This window comes from Dreissena polymorpha, chromosome 10, assembly GCF_020536995.1.
Source record: "Dreissena polymorpha isolate Duluth1 chromosome 10, UMN_Dpol_1.0, whole genome shotgun sequence".
Classification (NCBI taxonomy): domain Eukaryota; kingdom Metazoa; phylum Mollusca; class Bivalvia; order Myida; family Dreissenidae; genus Dreissena; species Dreissena polymorpha.
In genome coordinates, this window is record NC_068364.1 from 687,433 (window position 1) to 706,785 (window position 19,353).

The window sequence follows — 19,353 nt, forward strand, 5'->3', positions numbered from 1 at the left end:
AAAAAGAGGTATTTCAGACATTCACGTGCATTATACAAAAACTCTCTTCTGATACCATGAACGTGACTTTAATTATACAGATATTTACTAAGTTTAGTAAATACGCCTGGATGTAGAGAAGATAAATGCCTCAAAAGCCATATTGGGATATTCATTTCCATACGATTTCAAAAGAATATGTCACGCGTTGGTAAATGCAGTATTACAAAACGGTTTGAAGGTCCATATCATATAGGTATTAACCAAAAATTTCGTATTGCCAAATATTACTTTTAAACTCTGCCGGTAAGAGCATTTTGTTGAAAGATGTAAATGGTAATTCAATAATTTAAATATAAATATACCTTTGCAATGCTCTGCGACTCTCTGTTCTCCCATGAGTTGCTCCGATCGTTGTACATACGTATTATTTATAACTCCATATTTCGGGTAGGGGGTCGTCAACTGCACCTCATAGCTTTGATTATTTTTGATAATGAAACTTTATTCTCTGAAAAGTGACAAATCATTAAAAACAAAATACAATTTAGACGGGACAAACGTTGCATGAATAAAAAACATTAAACAATCAATCACATGGCATTGAATTTAATATTACAATGTAATTTTTGGCAACGATTAGTAAAAATAAACAAACAGACCAAGATAGTTAAATTACTTTACTTCTCAGAAACCATATGTTTCGAATGTTTCCGATTCTACTAATAAGACTTAACGGTCCATGGTTCTTTAGACACGAAAACATTTTAGAATCTAAAACAGACATGCTGCAGATAAAAGTTGAAAACATGTATATCTGTTGTCGCCCTGACGTATTACTTCACGGGCGATAGGACATGTTTATGCCGTCAGGTTTAAATATTAAAGTTTTACGACTAATTCTCGTCATTATGCTATTTTAATAAGACTTAGAGAATCTTTCCGTGATAACAACATAGTAAAGGGTCTTCAATCTGTTTGCCCTCTTCTATAGTTTAAGTCAGCAAGTAAACATTCACGAATGTATAGGACATATACAAATAACAAGTTTCCAATAATTTTCTTTAACAAAAATGCTATTTCGCTTTTGCAACTAAATTCTTCGTTCTTAAATGTGAGATTATATATATTGTACAATGTTTGTCTATTGTTCAATAAAATTAAGAAGGTCCGCTGAATGTGAAGAACGGTTTTATTTGAGAATATTATAAGATAAACTCTTCTAAACTGTATTTAGTATAGTAGGACTATTGGGTACGAAGACTAATTATACATTTATGTTTAAGTATATTTAAGATTTAAAATTTGATTCCAGTTTTTCGCTTTCGTGAATGTTTACTTGCTTACAAAAAGGATCTCGGTGTTGAACATTCCGTTACCAGATAAATGTTTTCATTGCAGTCAATCCGGGTTTTCAATTTAATTAAGATGTCAGAAAGTGTTTCTACTTGCCATGTTGCAATAATTCATTACGATAAACAGGAATTAGGCATTTACCAGACATTCAGGTGCACATTTGACTCTTCTATTCTATGATTAAAATTTAAATTACTCTATTCTTGAACTACCTGACTTTTGATTTGACATTCCGAAGCTCGTACAAGACGAAGCTTTCAAAAGGAACCACTGCTGTCGCAAAACGCGTTATTAAACTGAGCGACATAATTGTCACGTACAATAATAAGATTTGGGGTTTCATCATTTTATCAATTCTTGCCATATCGAGCTTGCTTAAAAAACTTACAATAATTATATCGTCGGTTAAAGGATATTTGTGGAAAGCGAAGGTACATCCCATACAATATTATTAAACAGCAAATGTTAACAATTAAATGTGTATGGCGGCTTTGTTAGGAAATTGTCATATGTTTAATGTATGATTGCATGTTAAGCATAAATATATGGTTTAAATACGAAGGCAATATACTTAGAAATGTGTTCGTTGAGAGACTTACGGTATGATAACCCTTCCAAGAATACTCAAAACGTAAGTTGTTTATCGCACATTTGTGTTGGGCGATCGACAGTTTACATGAAAATGTTCGAATTCATGCTTTTAGTTGATGCCTTTAATTAAATTTAAAATGTTACCAACAACAATTTCCGTGAGTGCCCGCTCATTACAGTGGTTACAATTCAACTGCTTAATCGTTCGATAATTTTCTCAGTGATTCATATTTACGTGTTGCTATATAGCTGTATCATTTACGTTAATTAAACGATTGCAATATTTCTTCAGTAATAGCGTTAATGGTCGAATAATACGCGTGGTGTCCTCTGGTACTTATTTTTCTCTCAACATCACAAGCTCACACCAAAATTGAATATCCTCAGTCAATAGCTTGGAAGGTTGAATGTGTAACTATAATTCAAAATCGTCCCAACATAAGTGAGTACATAATTTAGGTAGACGTCATTTGACACACTTAAAACTTGATTATTTCATATTGCATTATGCAGCTTAATTTTCGAAGGACCCTTCTGAATTTGTATTTACACTCACAGAACCTATTTCTCAAAATTATTCCGAAAGCAAAAAAAAATTAATGTTTATGCTTTTAAGTATTTTTTTCATATACGTTTTTTAAAAGGCGTATTACGCCCATACAATATTTACATTGATGGGTATTTATTAGGTAAAAAAAATCAACCGTGTTAAAATACATATTGTTAGAACCTTGAATCAATTCGACTGAGGAAAACATTAAGCCGTATGGATTATAATGTTCAGGAATTGTAAAAGTGTTTTCAAATTGATTCTGAGATCATTGCATTTGTGAGCAGTAACGACACTTTTATGTTTTTGTCTTCACTTCGTTTTGATGATTTACCATGATGAATGAAGTCAAGACAACACTGTGAATTTAAAATGTATATCTAATATGAAAATGGACATTAAATGCAGATTTTAAATATATGATCCCCAGCAAGAAAAAATCGCGCCAATTGATATCACGGAGCAAAAATGATGCAAACAAGGCATGATTTGTATTTATACAGCCCCCAACTATTGTTAAGGATATTTAGCTCTAACTTATGGATCGGTCCTCGCTAGCTGTGATTTTTTGTAGGTTCCAACACACAAAACTGTTTTGAATATATGATAAATCAATGCAGAATATTAACTTTGTCAATATTTCTATAATCGCGATGAATATACATTTGAAAACTGAAAGATATTTATCAGTTGTATTGCTTCAGTTTGTTTCATTCCTACCGCGTATGTGACTTCATTATATGAGGAGTCCAATTTGTAGCTCGCAAGATTGCGAATTCGAATGGCGGAGAACAACAGAGCGAAACTGCTTTAGAGTAAAGATTTCCATATAAACTTGAATTTTTGGAAACCAAAAGTATGTGCAATACATAATTAGTGTATTTTGCACCGATTCAGGCCGCTCATAATCATCATATATAGTGTCCAAGTATCTTCGTGTTCGGCGATGTATCTATTGTGAGCATGCAGTTTATTTGAACAAAGGAATCATTTTTGTGTTTACCAGTATAAACCAGAATACGTTCTCCTATGTATACACTTATGTTTTTGAATAAGGTATGCTTATTTCAGTGAGTTTTCGTGTGTGGATAGGTTAGCAAGTGGATTTGAATTCAGGTGATATAATGAGTTTAATTTTCTACGTGCATGATTGCAAGAGTAACATATTACAAGTCTAGTCACACCCAGAAGGTTTTGTAAGCATCGATATTATTCAGCAATTATCAATTCTAAAGTTATGAAAGACAACGGATGTGTCTTCTTAAAAGGGACAGCTGTTAAAGTAATTGGCATGAAATGAGTTTAAATCATTTACGATGATATTTTGTTTCTTTCTTTTAACATAAATACTTGTTATAATATGTTTTTGACAATTGAATACCATATGAAAATCGCTCAATGAACTTTAAATATTGGGATAGTTTTTGGACATTGCTGTTCTTGTCTTATGAACACCTGTCTAAAATATAGTTTACGAAACTACTTTGCAAATTATATAATTTGCTATATTTGATAAGACTTAAGGCTAAGTACATCGTTTAAATATAATATAAATTAATATTAATAATGTTCGCAGAGCATTTATCTGTCTCAGTCAGTTAAGCCGATTCTCAGTATAAACTTCTCTTTCGGCAGTGGCACATGCTATTATCTTGAGAGGCAACAACTAGTATGTGAGAAAGGATAAACCCTGAAAAATGTATTTATTTCGGTTTAAGTCAATATAGTATATCGTCTTTAGAAGATATTATATACATCGTATATAACCGTATGTATCTGTCTTTACTTTTTTAAATACATCTCTGCATCTTAAACAATGCTTTTAATTTGACAAATGTTGTGCTATTTTGAATATGCAATATATGCTCTTGAGTTGGCATGATTATAATAACATATATGTTATACGTACTTGACACATACAGTACAAATCCAATCAACGAACGGAATCTTTTTTTTAATGTATTCATTATTCCGTCTTCAGATACTTTGATAAAAATGTGCCCAACGGAATGTGGGTACATCTCCGTTTCTTCAAATACACGAAAAGAAACAGCGTATGAGCCTGTAACATAATACATTAATTGTATAGCATATGACTACCCTACCATTTCAATGTTTGTTGTAATAAAAGTCAAGAACTAAAAGTGCGTATGACCCAGTAACATAATAAAATATGGTTCAGGTAGTATATGACTTCCCTACCTCTCCCTACCCCACTCAACTGAAAGCAACGTACCCGGATTATTTTCGCTCTCTCGAATCAAAAACGCACCGACATCAATGTTTTGTGCTTTTAACTTGCTCTCAGCGTCCTGTTTGGATAACTTTCCATGGAACCAACTGTGAACATTGAAAATATGTTCAACTTGAATGTGTTAGCATCCATTGCACTTGGTTGAATGTTATGCTTATTGTTGAAGCTGCTAGACTTGTTTTCGACTTTGATCATTTCAGCATGTTTAATTCCAGGCTTCTTTTTGTCTTAACAACATATACCTACATACGAAAAAGTGAAGCGTTTTGTACAGAAGCTTCAAGTGGGCACTTAAGGTTCCATAAGATAGTAACAATTGGTGTATTTAATTCGCCTTCGTTGTCTACAACGAGCATGTCTTCACACGTTGCTGACGCGCTGATCAAAACTTGACATCAAACCACGAACATGTAAATTTAAACATCGTTAATTCAGTACTAAGTAAATACAACACATGCATTGGTCTTGAACTGCACGTCTCGATTGGACCTAAAATCTTTTTTGATCTCATGGAACATTGTATGTATGTTTGATGACAAAATAAATAAATAAAGAAATGAACAAATAAATAAATACATACATAAATAAACGAAAACAGCTGTTAAGGTCATAACTTCAAAAATACATTTTTTTTTTCAAGTTTATCTACATTTCTTATTTGATAATTTCTTTCAAATACGTCCTTCAGTTCGATATGAAAATACCTTGAAATGTTGTTAAGAACAATGATATAATTATTCTGTTGTTGGACCAATCTGTTGGTTTATTGATTTGTGTGCAACTTTAATGTTCTACCTTAGTCTCACTTCAAGGGATTTCAGCAAAACTTTATTAAAGTCAATTCAAATGAGTGTGTACTGTATACCGTGTTACATGACATTAAAAGAGAAGATTGATTGTTTCATGCCCAGGATGTTAAATATTTGAGTTAAACAAAACATTGTACTTTATGTATATATCTGTATTCACGAACATATTTGTTTACGTACATTGTAAACTATAATTATTTTCGTTTTTAACCATGCGCTGAATGTCTACACTGATTTATTAGGGGAAATTTAAACACATAATTCCTTAAAATCACCTCTAGATTACAAATGAACATTTTAGAAATAAAAGCTAGACATTGTATTATCTGAACATTCATTGAAAGCACTAGGTTCCTTGATTAAATGTTTGGTATTTTACTTCGTATAGTTTTCACCTATATAATTTGTTCTAATAATGCTTCTGGAGTCGAAATTGGCGAAGCTCTCTGAATGAATTTATGGTTTTTTATCAAAACAGTTGTAATCATATTCTTCAATGAAACCACAAGGGCCAGGTTTGTAATAGTTTGTAATTAACTTAAATTGTTGGATCAATCTGTTGGTTTGTTGATTTGTGTGCAACTTAAACTTTCTATCCTAGTCCTACTTCGAGGGATTTCAGCAAAACTGTATTACAAATTATAAAAATGCGTGTGTTCTGTATACCATGGTACATGAACTATTGCGCGTAGGTTCAATATTGGCTACTCTCGAGTTGTAGTGGGATTGTCAAATGATTTGTCTACTCTAAACAGCAATATAACTTAAAACTTATGATTCACCTAAGCGAACTATGGTTATATTTGCCAGCTTGTTTGTTTAAAGTAATGCAACTGGTAATACCGGTTTACAATTAAAAAGCAATACTTTTGGTGTGATTGCATGCGGGCTATTACTTAATTATAGCAACCCTACCGAAAAGCAAAACAAAAACTAAAAAAAAAAAATCACTATGTGGTTTTGTCTGTATAAATGTGCTTAAATATATTGTAGTTTTCTTGTTCGTCCTGTAAGGCTTAGAAAAAAAAGCAAAACATAAGAAGGTCGGATACATGCACATCAGAAAATGTACAATCGCCGTCCGACTTGATGTCAAACAACGCTAGTCGAAAGTAAAAGTCAACATTTGTTATATTCTTTAAAATGTATGTTCAACGTCCAATCGGTTACGATAATGCTTATGAAGGCGAAATTTAGGGGGCGTGATTCAGCTCAACGCAACGAGCCATCAAAGGATATAAGAGACATGCATGATGCAATGGCCGAGGTAGATAGGAAGCAACTGATAGATGAAATTCATCACAGTGAAGTATTCTCTGTCGTGTGTCATGTGTGACGAATCTACCGATGTGTCATCACAGACATAAACATTGGTCATGTATGTAAGATATGAACTCCGCGGTCAGAGGCACACTAAATAGTGGAGGTTACAGAGCTAAACGAACAATGACGCACGTCAATTAACGCGTCCTCAAAGTAATTTTAGATTGAAAAAAAATACTGCCTGCATAAGTACGGAGCGGTACACCGACATTCAAGAAGGAACGAAACGGACTTGTTTTCACCGTTGACTTTATTTCGTACAGATTGGCCTTAGCTTGCGGAGAGTTCGCAAATAGCAACCAATACCATTGTGTTCAAAGATTACCACTACCCCCAAAAGATCCAGTCGTAAATCGCAATTGATTACGATACAATAAGTCTACGAAATTGGGGAACGTACTTTGAAGCAGTCGTAGCAGACACGTTGTTTATTACTTAAAGAAGCCGAAGAAGCGATACTAGAAAACAATGCTGCGTAAGTTCCATGCATGGATATGAACGGTGGGTATATTTATACTCACTCACTCACTCAATCCTCTCTGCACCGTCTGGTGCTTCAGCGACGGCAAGGGAGCGCCACTTTGGTCTGTCAGCTGCTGTTGCGGGTGCTGTCTGTAGGGTGAGGCCTCTGTTCTTAAACTCTCGCCCCACGGTTCGGCGCCACGTCTCTTTCGGACTGTTGTGTCCATATCAGTGCCACCCTAGGTTGCGCGTCGAGTGGCATGCTGCAGACGTGGCCGAGCCATCGCCATCTCCTCAAAGCGATAGTCTCAGCGATGCTGTTTGCGCCCAATCTTTTAAGCGATTCCATGGTCGTGATTATGTTTGGCCAGTGGACTTTCATGATCCGTCGCAGGCACTTGTTCTGGAAGACTTCCAGTTTGCGCTCGATGGTAGCAGTAGTCTTCCGGCACTCTGACCCATAAAAAGGCTTCTCAGCATTTTGCTCTTGAAGACGCGGAGCTTGGTGTGCATGCTAAGACTTGTGGTCCTCCAGATGGGCTTCAACATTGCGAAGGCTTGGTTGGCTTTGCTGATTCTCGTGTTGATCTCCCTTGCACAGTTCCCATCTGTGGTGACCTTTCTGCCCAGGTAAATGAATTCGTCCACTTCTTGCAGAAGCTGGTCGTTGATGGTGATTGGGTCGCCCACTCTGGTGTTCTTCCTCATGATCTGAGTCTTTCCAATGTTGACCCTGAGACCTATGGTGCTTGCTGACCATGCCAACTGTTGTGTCTTCTGCTGGATGTCCTAGTTCCTGCTAGCAAGTAGCCCGATATTGTCGGCGTAGTCCAGATCATCTAGCAGCGATGTCAGCCTCTACTGTATTCCTTGCCTCCTTCCCTCTGTGGTTCGGCGCAATTGCAATTGAAAAGAGGAGCGGTGAGAGGATACATCCTTGCTTCACTCTAGTTTCCACCTTGAATGGGTCAGTGAGCTCGTTGTTGTGGACGACTCTGCACTCAAAGTTTTCGTACAGGGACCTGATGACGGTGACAAGTTTCTGAGGGTTGCCATAATGTCAAAGAATCTTCCAGAGGGAGTATCGGTGCAGGCTGTCGAAGGCCTTCTCAAAGTCCACAAAAACCACGTAGAGGGATCCATTCCATTCATGGGACTGCCCAAGGATCTGCCTCAGGACGAAGATGTGGTCGATGCAGGACTTGCCTTTCCTGAAGCCTGCCTGTTCCTGGCGAAGGATACCGTCCACTGCTGTTGTGATGCGTTGGAGGATGATGCGGCTGAAGATCTTACTGGTGAGAGATAGTAAAGTGATTCCTCGCCAGTTGTTACAGTTCCCCCTGGTCTCCTATCTTGGGTAGTTTGACGATGGTATCGGTCTTCCAATCGCTTGGCGCTTCTTCACTGTCCTAAATCTTTTGAAGAATCTGACAAATAAGCTGCGGCGTCACTGTGTCTTCTGCTTTCAGCATCTCAGGGCACACTCCGTCGTCGCCAGGCGCCTTCCCATTCTTCAGCTTATGGATGGCTTCATTGACTTCCGTTACAGTGATGTTGCCGAGTTTGATGTCAAGGTCCTCTTCAGCTTCAGGGATGTCGTCGAGGGTTGGTGGGTCTGGATGGTTTAGGATGGACTCGAAGTGTTGCTTCCATCTCATCAGCTTCTCCTCTTCCGCTGTGACATGAGTTCCGTCTTCAGCTCTCACTGGAAGGTCATGGTGCTGGCCGTAGTCGCTCATCAGCTTCCTGGTGTTCTGGTACACTATCTTCATGTCATTGTGCTCGGCTGCTGTGTCCGCCTCCTCTGCCAGCCTCTCTATGTACCTCCTCTTGTCTCTTCGGGCTGATGTCTTCACCACCTTGTCTTTCTCACTTATATTTATACATTGCTGGATAATCTGTATGAGAGGTTTGATGAATGCTTAGCAGTATTTGTCACATCAACAATGCCATCTGACCCAAATGTTTTGGGAACATATGGTGGTTTTGAAGTCAATACGCTTGCTTTGTTCTGTGGTAGAGGTAGAGAGGCATCACCGCTAACCATTGATTCTACAGGATTGAAATTCAGTGTCATGCCTGAGCGTGTTTAACTAATAAACAAGTGCTAGAAGCGTTTGCAAATATACGCAAACTTCTTAAAGTTTGTCTGACGCACACTGTGTCTAGCTTTTACTGTGAACGAGGATTCCCGTGGAACACATTAATAAAAAGGATACAACGGAACCGCTTAAAAGTTTAAACTGTGACTAAACCCATTATGAGGATGACACTTCCAAAAATCGGACAAACAAATTGATGAAATTAAGACGTGCTTTTGACATCTATGCAGTGACAAAGGTGAGAAGGAAGGGCATAAAATAACATATTGAATATGTGATCGAGTTAATGTTTTGAAACACACACAACAAGAATTGAACTAAATTAATTGGAAAGATGAATCATTAATTTATGAAACAGTTTGTTGCCTTATACTCATGTACAAACTGCCTCACTAGCATTTATGCTTTACCGTATTACGATTTGTCTACTTACAGTATAAAAATATGGACATATGTCATTATGTACGATTTATTAACAATTATATGTAACTGCACCTTTATATTAACGTCTTAAGTGTATTTATTTTCTGTGATGTATAAAACCATTCTTTAGGTGAAGAGAGGTGCCAAAAGAAGTGTTCTTTAAGTTGAGTTAATGTGTTTGTGTTTGTTGCGTTTATGCGATTTGTGTCTTGTTCGTTTGTGCTATACCATAAACAAAAGACCTCGTTATACTAAAATGCGTGTCTCTTGAAAATGCACCATTTAAAATACACAAATTTCGTATATGTTTACATTATTTCATGTAACATATCTTGATCTTAATACATTATTCTCGTATAAAATAATTACCATTTACTCTAGCTAACCTTAATGTATGTCTTTGTGCAGTATGAACACATATGAACAAAATAAGACAATGTTTTATATTTTGCTAAGTTTTAGCATTGAACAACTGCTCAAATTATATTTATTCATTCGGACCTTAGGTTAGAAAGCTTTGCTTAAAACAATCACAATCCCCGGGCATATATGTAAAACTAACCGCCTCAGCAAAATTCAATATGTGTTGTTCTTTTTTTTCCTATTACAATTTCATTTTACTACTGCCTACTAATATTATATTGACCAAGTCTGTTCGTTTACGTTTTTACCATATCTGTTATGCAGGTTTATGAATACAACATTTTTTATTTAAATTAAATTGTATGATTTATTTATGTATTACAATATAAAACGTTTGCATTCGTAAATACATTATAAGATTAACCGCAGTAGATCTTCTCAACAGGCGATATACTGTGTTTATTTGAATAAATATATATAGCTGGCTGGGAATGAGATATTGCCCATTTGGCACTGACGTCGTTTCCGAGAAAAATGGCTTTAACTTGTGACTACCGTTTCGCGTACTTTGACAACCCACTTCTTGCGATAAAAAATAGTTATATTTTGAAGAATAACATAAACCAAGGTAATTAAGTTAGTTGAACAATAATTTTCCGTATTTTTTTTTGGTTTTAATTTGGTTTTAATTAACCTCAGCTTATTTAACATTGATACAGGTGGGCACAGTTCGACATTTATTAATTTTCTGATAAACTTCTTTCTTTTTTTAAAGGTAAGTTTTCGTACTTTTTGAGTTGTTTTGCTTCAACAAATTGCAAATTTGTTTGTAAAATGAATATCTTCCAGCAATCATGGTGTGTGTGTCAGCCGTTGTGGCCGTTTGGGTGTCACAATGACGATTTTAGACGATATTTCTTGTTCAAGTTTGTGTGTTTTACCCGAAAGTTTTCAAAACCTAAAACACTTCTCAATTTAACATTTTGTTGGTGAACTGTTCTGTAATGACAGAAATAACATTCGTTGAACAGTTTCGTCCATATATTCCCCTTATAATGGTCTTCTATCACTGTCTGTACTTTAGGATAATTGTCTAACAGTTGATCAGTTGACAGCAGACAAACTGTTGACTGAATAGGGTTGTATAATCAATGTTCGTTTGCAAAACTTTGTGCAATCACACAATAGCATGTAAGCAATAAAAACATCATTCATAGTAACTACACAATTAATGTGTAAACAAGCTGATTAGTTCTATTTGATGATGTTAAGTAGTGTAATTTTATATGTTTCTCTTCTTGTCAGATTTTCTAGTTGCGGATGTCTATATAAATGGTTGTGTTCTGATCATTCGAAATCATTTAAATTCTTGTATTAAGCTACAACTCTAAGTTCATGTATTTCAGCAAATAATACAGATTGGGCGCAATGACAAAGTGCGAACACCAAAAGCTGTGCTAATTATTATCAGGTATGATATGGCCATGTAGATAATTTTAAATTAACACCCAACTGAGCACGTTTGTAAAGTTTTCACCCCATAACCTTTAAGCGCCAGCACATCTTGTATTTAGGAGGCGTGCTGGATTGGAAGTAAAAGAAGACTTACAAACTGCATTGTTTACCTTATATGTGTTAAGCTATTAAACAGTTATTTCCTGAAATTTAAAAAAAGATTATCTTGTGCAAAGGATGTTTTGCTAAAAAAATAAGAATTATGTATTTAAAAAAATATGTATTATGTTACAGGATGGACAGCATTTTACGCTTTTGATAAAGAAGTCATGCCAAGGAAGAGATTAGCGTGTAACCAGCAAAGTTCATCCTTGTCTTCATTATGGTGGCAACAATTAATACATGTATAATAACGTAATTAATAATACTTTATATTAATGTTTTAATTTAGAACATTGACTATGCTCTGTTCTCTGTGCATGTCTGGAGGGTTCAGAGTAAATTATGTACGATTTTTTTTTTATCTTAATAATATAAAATGATTAATACTTTGTAGGGTTATTTTCACAAAAATTAAGTTTAGAAAAAAACTAACGATGAAGACAAAGATTGCATGTTATATTTATTGTTATTTCAATAAATTGTTGACAAGTATGTGGTCTCTTTTGTGTGATGTATTATTGATGTGTTCGTAGAAGATTGCTTATAAGTTATCAGCCAGTTATTTATTTTGTATCGTTGTAGATCTTCGCAAATGCATTATGCCAATCCTGGTGCAACATGAATTTACCAAATTTACATCTTACTGTTAGTTGGGACATTGTGTGGATGATAATATGGACAATATTTTATGTTGTGATTGACTGTTTTTTTAACAGATAGTGTTTTATTCCAGACTTAATAGGTCACTTTTAATCAAGGAATAACAAAATACAATTGTATTGATATGCATGAATTTGTAGTACATAATATCAACGATGTGTATCTTTTATGTTGTTTTTTAACAGTCTGTCATCCATAAGTAAACATATTAATCATGTTAAGTTTGTTTAGGGAATATATTGGATTTTTTGTGTTGTTTCTGCAAACTAAGTCCGATACAAGTAAATCCTTTTAATTATAAATGATGAAAACTCACTCACAGAGATATCACTATAAAATAGTCGGTACAGTATAATAAATATATAGTATTGTATGTCTGGTATTTGTTCTGCAAATAATATCACTTATACTGTTGTAGTTCATATTGACATCAAGATATGTGATGTAAACATATGTGTTCATGTTATGTGTACATGTATATATTTTGTTCACCGGTAAACGAACATTTTGTTCAATTTATGATGACGTGTGCCATTAAATATGTAGTGCTAATTGCTATAATTTTGTTTAAGTTGAGAATCATGTTTTTGAACCTCTACATATGAAATGAGTGAATTTTGTTATCTATCTACACTTTTGCTAAGATTAATAATATATTAACTATAAATATATTGATGATAACAAATAGCATGTATATGTAATTGAATGTTTACTGCTTCCATAGCAACTGTTAACTTAATAGATTTTTGTTTTTTTAATTTTATCAATCGCTGAGCAAATTTGAATTGCTAAACAAATAAAAAATATCTGGCAGTATAGATGCACAAAACAAATTGTATCATGAGCAGTTCATCATTTTAGTTTCAAGTTCGTAGCTACACAAAATTTTCAATTTCTAAATACACAACTATTTACAAAAAATGTGCATACATTTGTTTTTATTATAAACATGTTAATGATGTTCCATATCTGTCAAGGGCATTTTTGTTATGTTTTTGCTGTTATGTTGTTGTCTAAAATTCAAAATGGTAATAAATATGAAAAATAAATGTTTCCATGGCAACCATGAGTATTTATGATTAATAAAGCTACACTTAATTCTGTATTTTGTAATAAATTATGTTCATCAACATACGCAAATAATGGAGTTATTATCAAAACATACTGATCAGCATAACATGTACTGGTGCTAATTGAATAAAAACGTCATTACATTCAAAACGTCGCTATTGGGCGTTTATGGCATGAAACATAAAAATGACATAACTTCGTCATATTTAGGAATTGGATGCTCAAATTTAATATTTTGATTTGTAAGATGTAGCACTTTCATTATATATGCTTAACTGAAAAAAGTCATTTTTTGACCAGATGGGTCGAAATCTCGTGCCCAGCCACATATATTTGTTCGAATGAAACTAACATGCTATAAAAAATGGTCGCGTTTTTTACTTTTGATAATTGCTTGTATATGGTTGATTGGAAACATATGTGCATAAGTATAATTATAGTATAAATGTTTTACCTTTGAGATTCCAGATCGTCGGATATGTACACTCTTGGAACATAACCTTTTTTCCGATGCGTCCCAAATCCCGGGTTAGTGCGTTCAGCATACAGCATGTCTTTGTCCCTGAAACATTATATATCCAATGCATCTACTCTAAAGTTACCAGCTGTCTTCTGAAATATTGATCTTTACGCGAGGACATTATTCCTACGCGCGTCCAATTGTCTTTTTATGATGACATGCTATATTTGCATATCCCTTCGTGCACTTTCTGTTTGATTTTTATCTCAGCTGAGTACTCAGGTGAGTTATTGTGATTGGTAGCGCTCCGGCGTCCAGCGTTTGTCGTCGTGTGTCGCGTGTCTTCTTTCGTCGACAAATTGCTTCAAGCGACATCTCATATACCGCTTACCGGATTTTTACGAAATATTACTGGAACGTTGTTTGGGTGACCATCTTACAAACTTTTTCAAATCGTTCTAGTGTACTGATTATGAAAGGGTACCATGGATTAAAAGATTGAAAAAAATGGAAGCTGTAAAATATTTCCTCTATATTTCCTCTAAAACCGCTTTGCTCCGAGGTTTATGATTTGGTTTGTAAAATCATTCTCTTGTCCATCTCAAAAATTGTTTAAATCATGCATCTGAGGTCAAAATCTACTGCGTCAAAGGGGTTACATGATTTACATAGACATACAAAGTAAAAAAAATTCTCTGAAAACGCAAGGAGAAGGCATCTAATATGGTATATTTATACTTATCTAGTGGTCTTCTTAAAAGATTGTTCATATCATGCGCATGGTTTGAAAACTGACCTAGCCACAGGGATGAAATGTTTTTATTTACTAAATTGTTACCTGTACCTTCTTCTCTTAATCCGCAACACTTAGAGGTTTCATATTTGGTGTGTAAAATCCCCAACTGATCCTTTACAAAAACATCTTTAATTGTTTAACTGTGTCAAACAGAGACAATAACTTTCCAGACATCAGCTATAAACTGAATGAAGTGCATTTAAAACAGGTTCGATTGAAAATGATTGGTGGTCTAGCGAAGTGAAATACAATCGTTCTCAATTAAAGTTATGATAGCAAGAAGTCAATAAATACTGCAAATACTAACTTTACTTGTTTTTGAAACAAAGATTTGTCAAACGTATTGTTTACTCCTTGATATCTCCCCACAAGAGAGACGGACTGGTTCGATCATGAATGCAGGTATGTTTGGAACATGTATTGAGAAGATCTGCGTAGTTATATATTTGTCAATCTAATATAAGTAAATAAACAATTACGCGATTTAAATATTTTTATGAAAAGTGCATTATTAGAAGTCAATTATTTACACAACAAAAACAACTGAAATCTTTCCAGTTAAGACAGGCAAGCAAACAACGTTTTGAAAATTTGAACACGAAATATAAGCAATATGTTGTGTATTTAGATAATGCCGCTACGCCACGCCTATTTGTAAATGAAGCGTAGCAACGCTCCGCCCCATGTACTTCATAACTGCATGTTGACCTCTGATCTGTGTTAGTTAGTTGTTAGGCATTAATCGCTTCTATCGTTGAATGATAATAAAGTAGCCACTGAAATTACATGCGTTTCACTTCGTTTGTTTACCCTAACACAACACAATAGTTTAACATAATACGAATATTTTAAATTTAGGTAACGCCAATTTGAGAGTTAAAATGATCAGACACAGGGAGTTGTGATTGAAATTGAATGCAGCGAATATCTTTAGAATTACGAAGTGAATAAGTCGATCTTTCACTAACGCTAGAGGGGAACACCCCAATATTGGGGTGATAGTGTATTATACGTTTTATTTAAGAAGGTAAGTTTATTTTGTAATCTCCTATTTGTTAATGGTTCATGAGACGTCTTATTATATAGATTCTGCACGGATGCCTAACGGGTTCCCCCGTTAATTATCATTGCTGCGTACTGTTTAATCTTTTCAAGTTCTATTTCATCTTGTGTAGTCATATTATCCCAGCCTGCATCGGCATATTCAAGAATTGGTTTAATAAGTGGTGTGTATATCACTAGAAGGGACTTTCTATCTAGCGTAAACTTAAAACATCTTATAAGATTGATTCTGCGCCATGATTTCATCTTGGTTTATTCAATATGGTCATGCAAGGAACATTAAAACATTAAGCCTAGATGTTCATGAGACGAAACCTCAAATATTTTACAACCGTTGACAAAAAGAAAGGGATGGATTGGGTGGTTGGTTTTCTAAATATTACCAGGGATTCGCTTTTGAATTGAAGGTACCCATCAACTAATCAGCACAGGTATGGCTTTTTGCAAAGTCAAAGTTAAGATGACTAGCCCCGATTCAAATCAACCGGTTTGTTGACGATTATATATAGCGCGGTATCGTCTGCAAATACATCGTACAATGTCATTTATCTTTAAAAAAATGGAGGGCCCTAAGATAGACCATTTAGGAACACCATCATTTATGGTTAATGGGTCAGATTTGAGGCCGGGGATTACAAAACGCTTCCTTCTCCCATGTAGGCAGTCTTTTAGCCATGATAGAAGATATCACTTAGTCGTAGCTTGTAAATAAGTATTTCGTGTCATATTCTATTAAATGCCTTAGAAATGTCACAACATACGGCTTTAACCCCTTTACCTTCGACAAGGGCTTTACAAAAGTGTGATATACCGAGACTTATTGGTTGACAGTAGAATCTTTTGGTATGAAAGCTGATTAAAATTGGGTTAAAAAGTCGAAAGCCAGTAAATGATTAAAAATATGTGTGTGAAGAATTCTTTCAAGACATTTACGTAAAACGCTTAAAAGGGAAATTGGTACATAGTTTCTAACATCCTGAGGATCAGACTTTTTGTGAAAAATTTCACAAACAATGGCGTCTTTTCAGCTCCCTAGGACCGTACAAGTACTGATGGAAAATTTCAAAGATTTTGAAAAAAAACTGCAACTCAGATGCAATTTGTTTTAAGACCTAGCTGACTATGTTTTTTGTCAAGTCTTCATGCCTTTCCCGAATTCATTGCCTTAATGAAATCTAAGACATGTTGACGGGGAATGAGATCTTCAAAGACGGGTCAATATGACTCTTGGACATGTAATTTGCGTTTATGCGTAAGATTAATAGATTAAGAAGATTGAGATTGGAAGAAGGACTTTTAGGATTTTCTTTTTATCAAGGGATGACTCAAATATGGTATCATTACGAATTAAGGGATGTAACTTGTTATATTAAGTGTTTTTACTTGTTTTTTTCCAGAAGTCGGATAATCAGTGTTGATGTTCACGTATAAGTTTAGGAAGATTATCAAAGTTAGCTTTTTTGCTGATCTGACAAGACTTTTAATATTATTAATAACTGCTTGTAGATATCACAAGTCGTGACCACAATCCGATACCACGCTGATATAGATATATGTCGTCTAAATGCATCACGTGCGCATGATGGTTACTCTTTATACCTTAATCTCAATTGTGTTGTACATAACAAATGTTTCAATGGTTAAAAGTTCCCAAAGGTTTTCCTGGACGAAAAACTAATGAATGTTTGTATAAGACACAAAGATGTACCACATTGACATAGTCAAGTGTCGAAGAATTGGATAATGTGCGCGTGATCTTGCACCTGATATGTAGCCCCGGCATTAACGTTAAGCGTTTTTATTAAGTGTAAACGTACAGTACCCACGTCTCCGTTGCTAACAGTCATACAAGATTTTTCCGGGCAATAGACAAATATGGGTTTTGTATAAAAACTTATTACGCTGATAACGTGCCGTCTTTCATCGTTACGTACAAGTGACCATTTATCGATTTCTTGTAAACTACACTTTATAATTATGATATTGTCATAGCCTTTTAAATTCATCACGTGAAAGTGACCATTATTTAATTTAGTTAAAGTTAAGACTTTCTATGAACGCATAAAAGACAGTTCTAATTTGTTAGTGGCAAAACGTCCCAAACAACTGTTTTCTTGGAATATGGACTAATATGGGCTTACAATATACACAAACACTTAGCACGTCATTTTTAACTTGTTCCCGTGCCGTCTAAGAGTGTCCATTGTAATGATAATTCAACCAATTTAGACCTTTTAGGACAGTCAATCATTTTTTATTAAATTTAAAAACGTCAAGACCCATGTTTTAAACAGTCCCAAACAAAACATTTCCAAACGACTACCTCGCTGATATAGTCACGTGTCGTCTGAATTCGTCGCGTGCATCTGGCCACTCATTGATTTTGGGATTTTTGATTTGTGTTTATTTGTTTACTACCAATGAAATTGTTTCATTATCCAAAATTCCCAATAAAGAATTTTCAAGGACTATTGGCTATAACTGACTCGAACACTATGCACACAGCTACCATAGTCATGTTCCATCTAAAGTCGTTGCATGCACGAGATTTTTTATCCAATTAAGCATTTTCTTTAAAAAAATTCAATAAAGTGCTCCTGTTTCTGTGATCAAAAATCCCAAATAATGTCCAGGAATATGAACTTCTACGAGCTCATATATTACACAAAGAGCTACCATGCTGATAATTTTTAATTTCGTCACCTGCACTTGAGCATTAATCAAATTCAGCGTTTTAAATAAACAGTTTAATTTCAGTGCTGATGTTTCAATTGCAAAAAGTCCCAAACAAAGAGATGACGATCAAATTTTTCTACTTTACCGTATATTTAAAATAACACAAATCTTAACAGGATAAATCGTTACAGACATATGATGTGATTAGCCGACGTTTGGCTAGATCAGCTTGCTAGATTATTGTGTAATCTTAAAGAACGTTGTAATACATAATTTGTGGAAACCTCATGCCAGAGACCTCTTTACACAAACAAACGGACACTACGTTATGAGTTCAGAAAACAGCTAAACATAAACACACATGTGGAATCGGATGAATTGTCACATGTGCTAAGACGGCATCTGACTGTATCGGCGAGGTAGGTATTTGTAAACTCTAAGAGTCCGTAAAAGTCGATTGTCCGAAATATATGGATGTGACTGAATGCATCTACACAAGAGTAATGCACGGTATAAGTAAATGAAACGCGTAACGTCAATACAAGGGCTGAATATGTGACCTGATGAATAAAGAAGGCTTGTGATTATGTAAGCGTGGTAGATGTTTGACACTCTCCTCCTCGTAGTAAATATACCGATACGTCGTTGCCCTGCAGGTTTAGTCACTGGAATATGAATAATGTACGTTATAATTTAATACAAACGCTTAACGTTAATACAAGGATTAAATGGATGAATGATCAAGCAGATATTATGTACGTAGACGGCAAATGACTTTATCAGAATTAAATATGTTTGA

The 19,353-nt window shown here is 34.8% G+C and overlaps 2 protein-coding genes across 5 annotated transcripts in view; both read right to left on the bottom strand.

Moving 5' to 3' along the window:
- The window catches only part of LOC127848717 (blood vessel epicardial substance-like), a 273,254-nt gene that overhangs the window by 62,658 nt on the left and 191,243 nt on the right, over window positions 1-19,353 (bottom strand). The window lies entirely within an intron of this gene.
- LOC127848698 (tyrosine-protein kinase FRK-like) overlaps window positions 1-19,353 on the bottom strand; it is a 98,327-nt gene that overhangs the window by 30,867 nt on the left and 48,107 nt on the right. Inside the window, exons 7-10 of one of the 4 annotated variants that reach the window (XM_052381294.1) lie at window positions 14,015-14,122; window positions 4,713-4,816; window positions 4,386-4,538; window positions 345-490 (exon numbers count right to left, since the gene is read on the bottom strand). In XM_052381294.1, the coding sequence (XP_052237254.1) occupies window positions 441-490; window positions 4,386-4,538; window positions 4,713-4,816; window positions 14,015-14,122 (415 nt within the window). In that variant the 3' untranslated portion in view covers window positions 345-440. Of the gene's footprint in view, window positions 1-344; window positions 491-4,385; window positions 4,539-4,712; window positions 4,817-14,014; window positions 14,123-18,730; window positions 19,220-19,353 lie in introns of those variants that run through there. The other 3 variants (XM_052381297.1, XM_052381293.1, XM_052381296.1) reach the window with 3 other exon arrangements.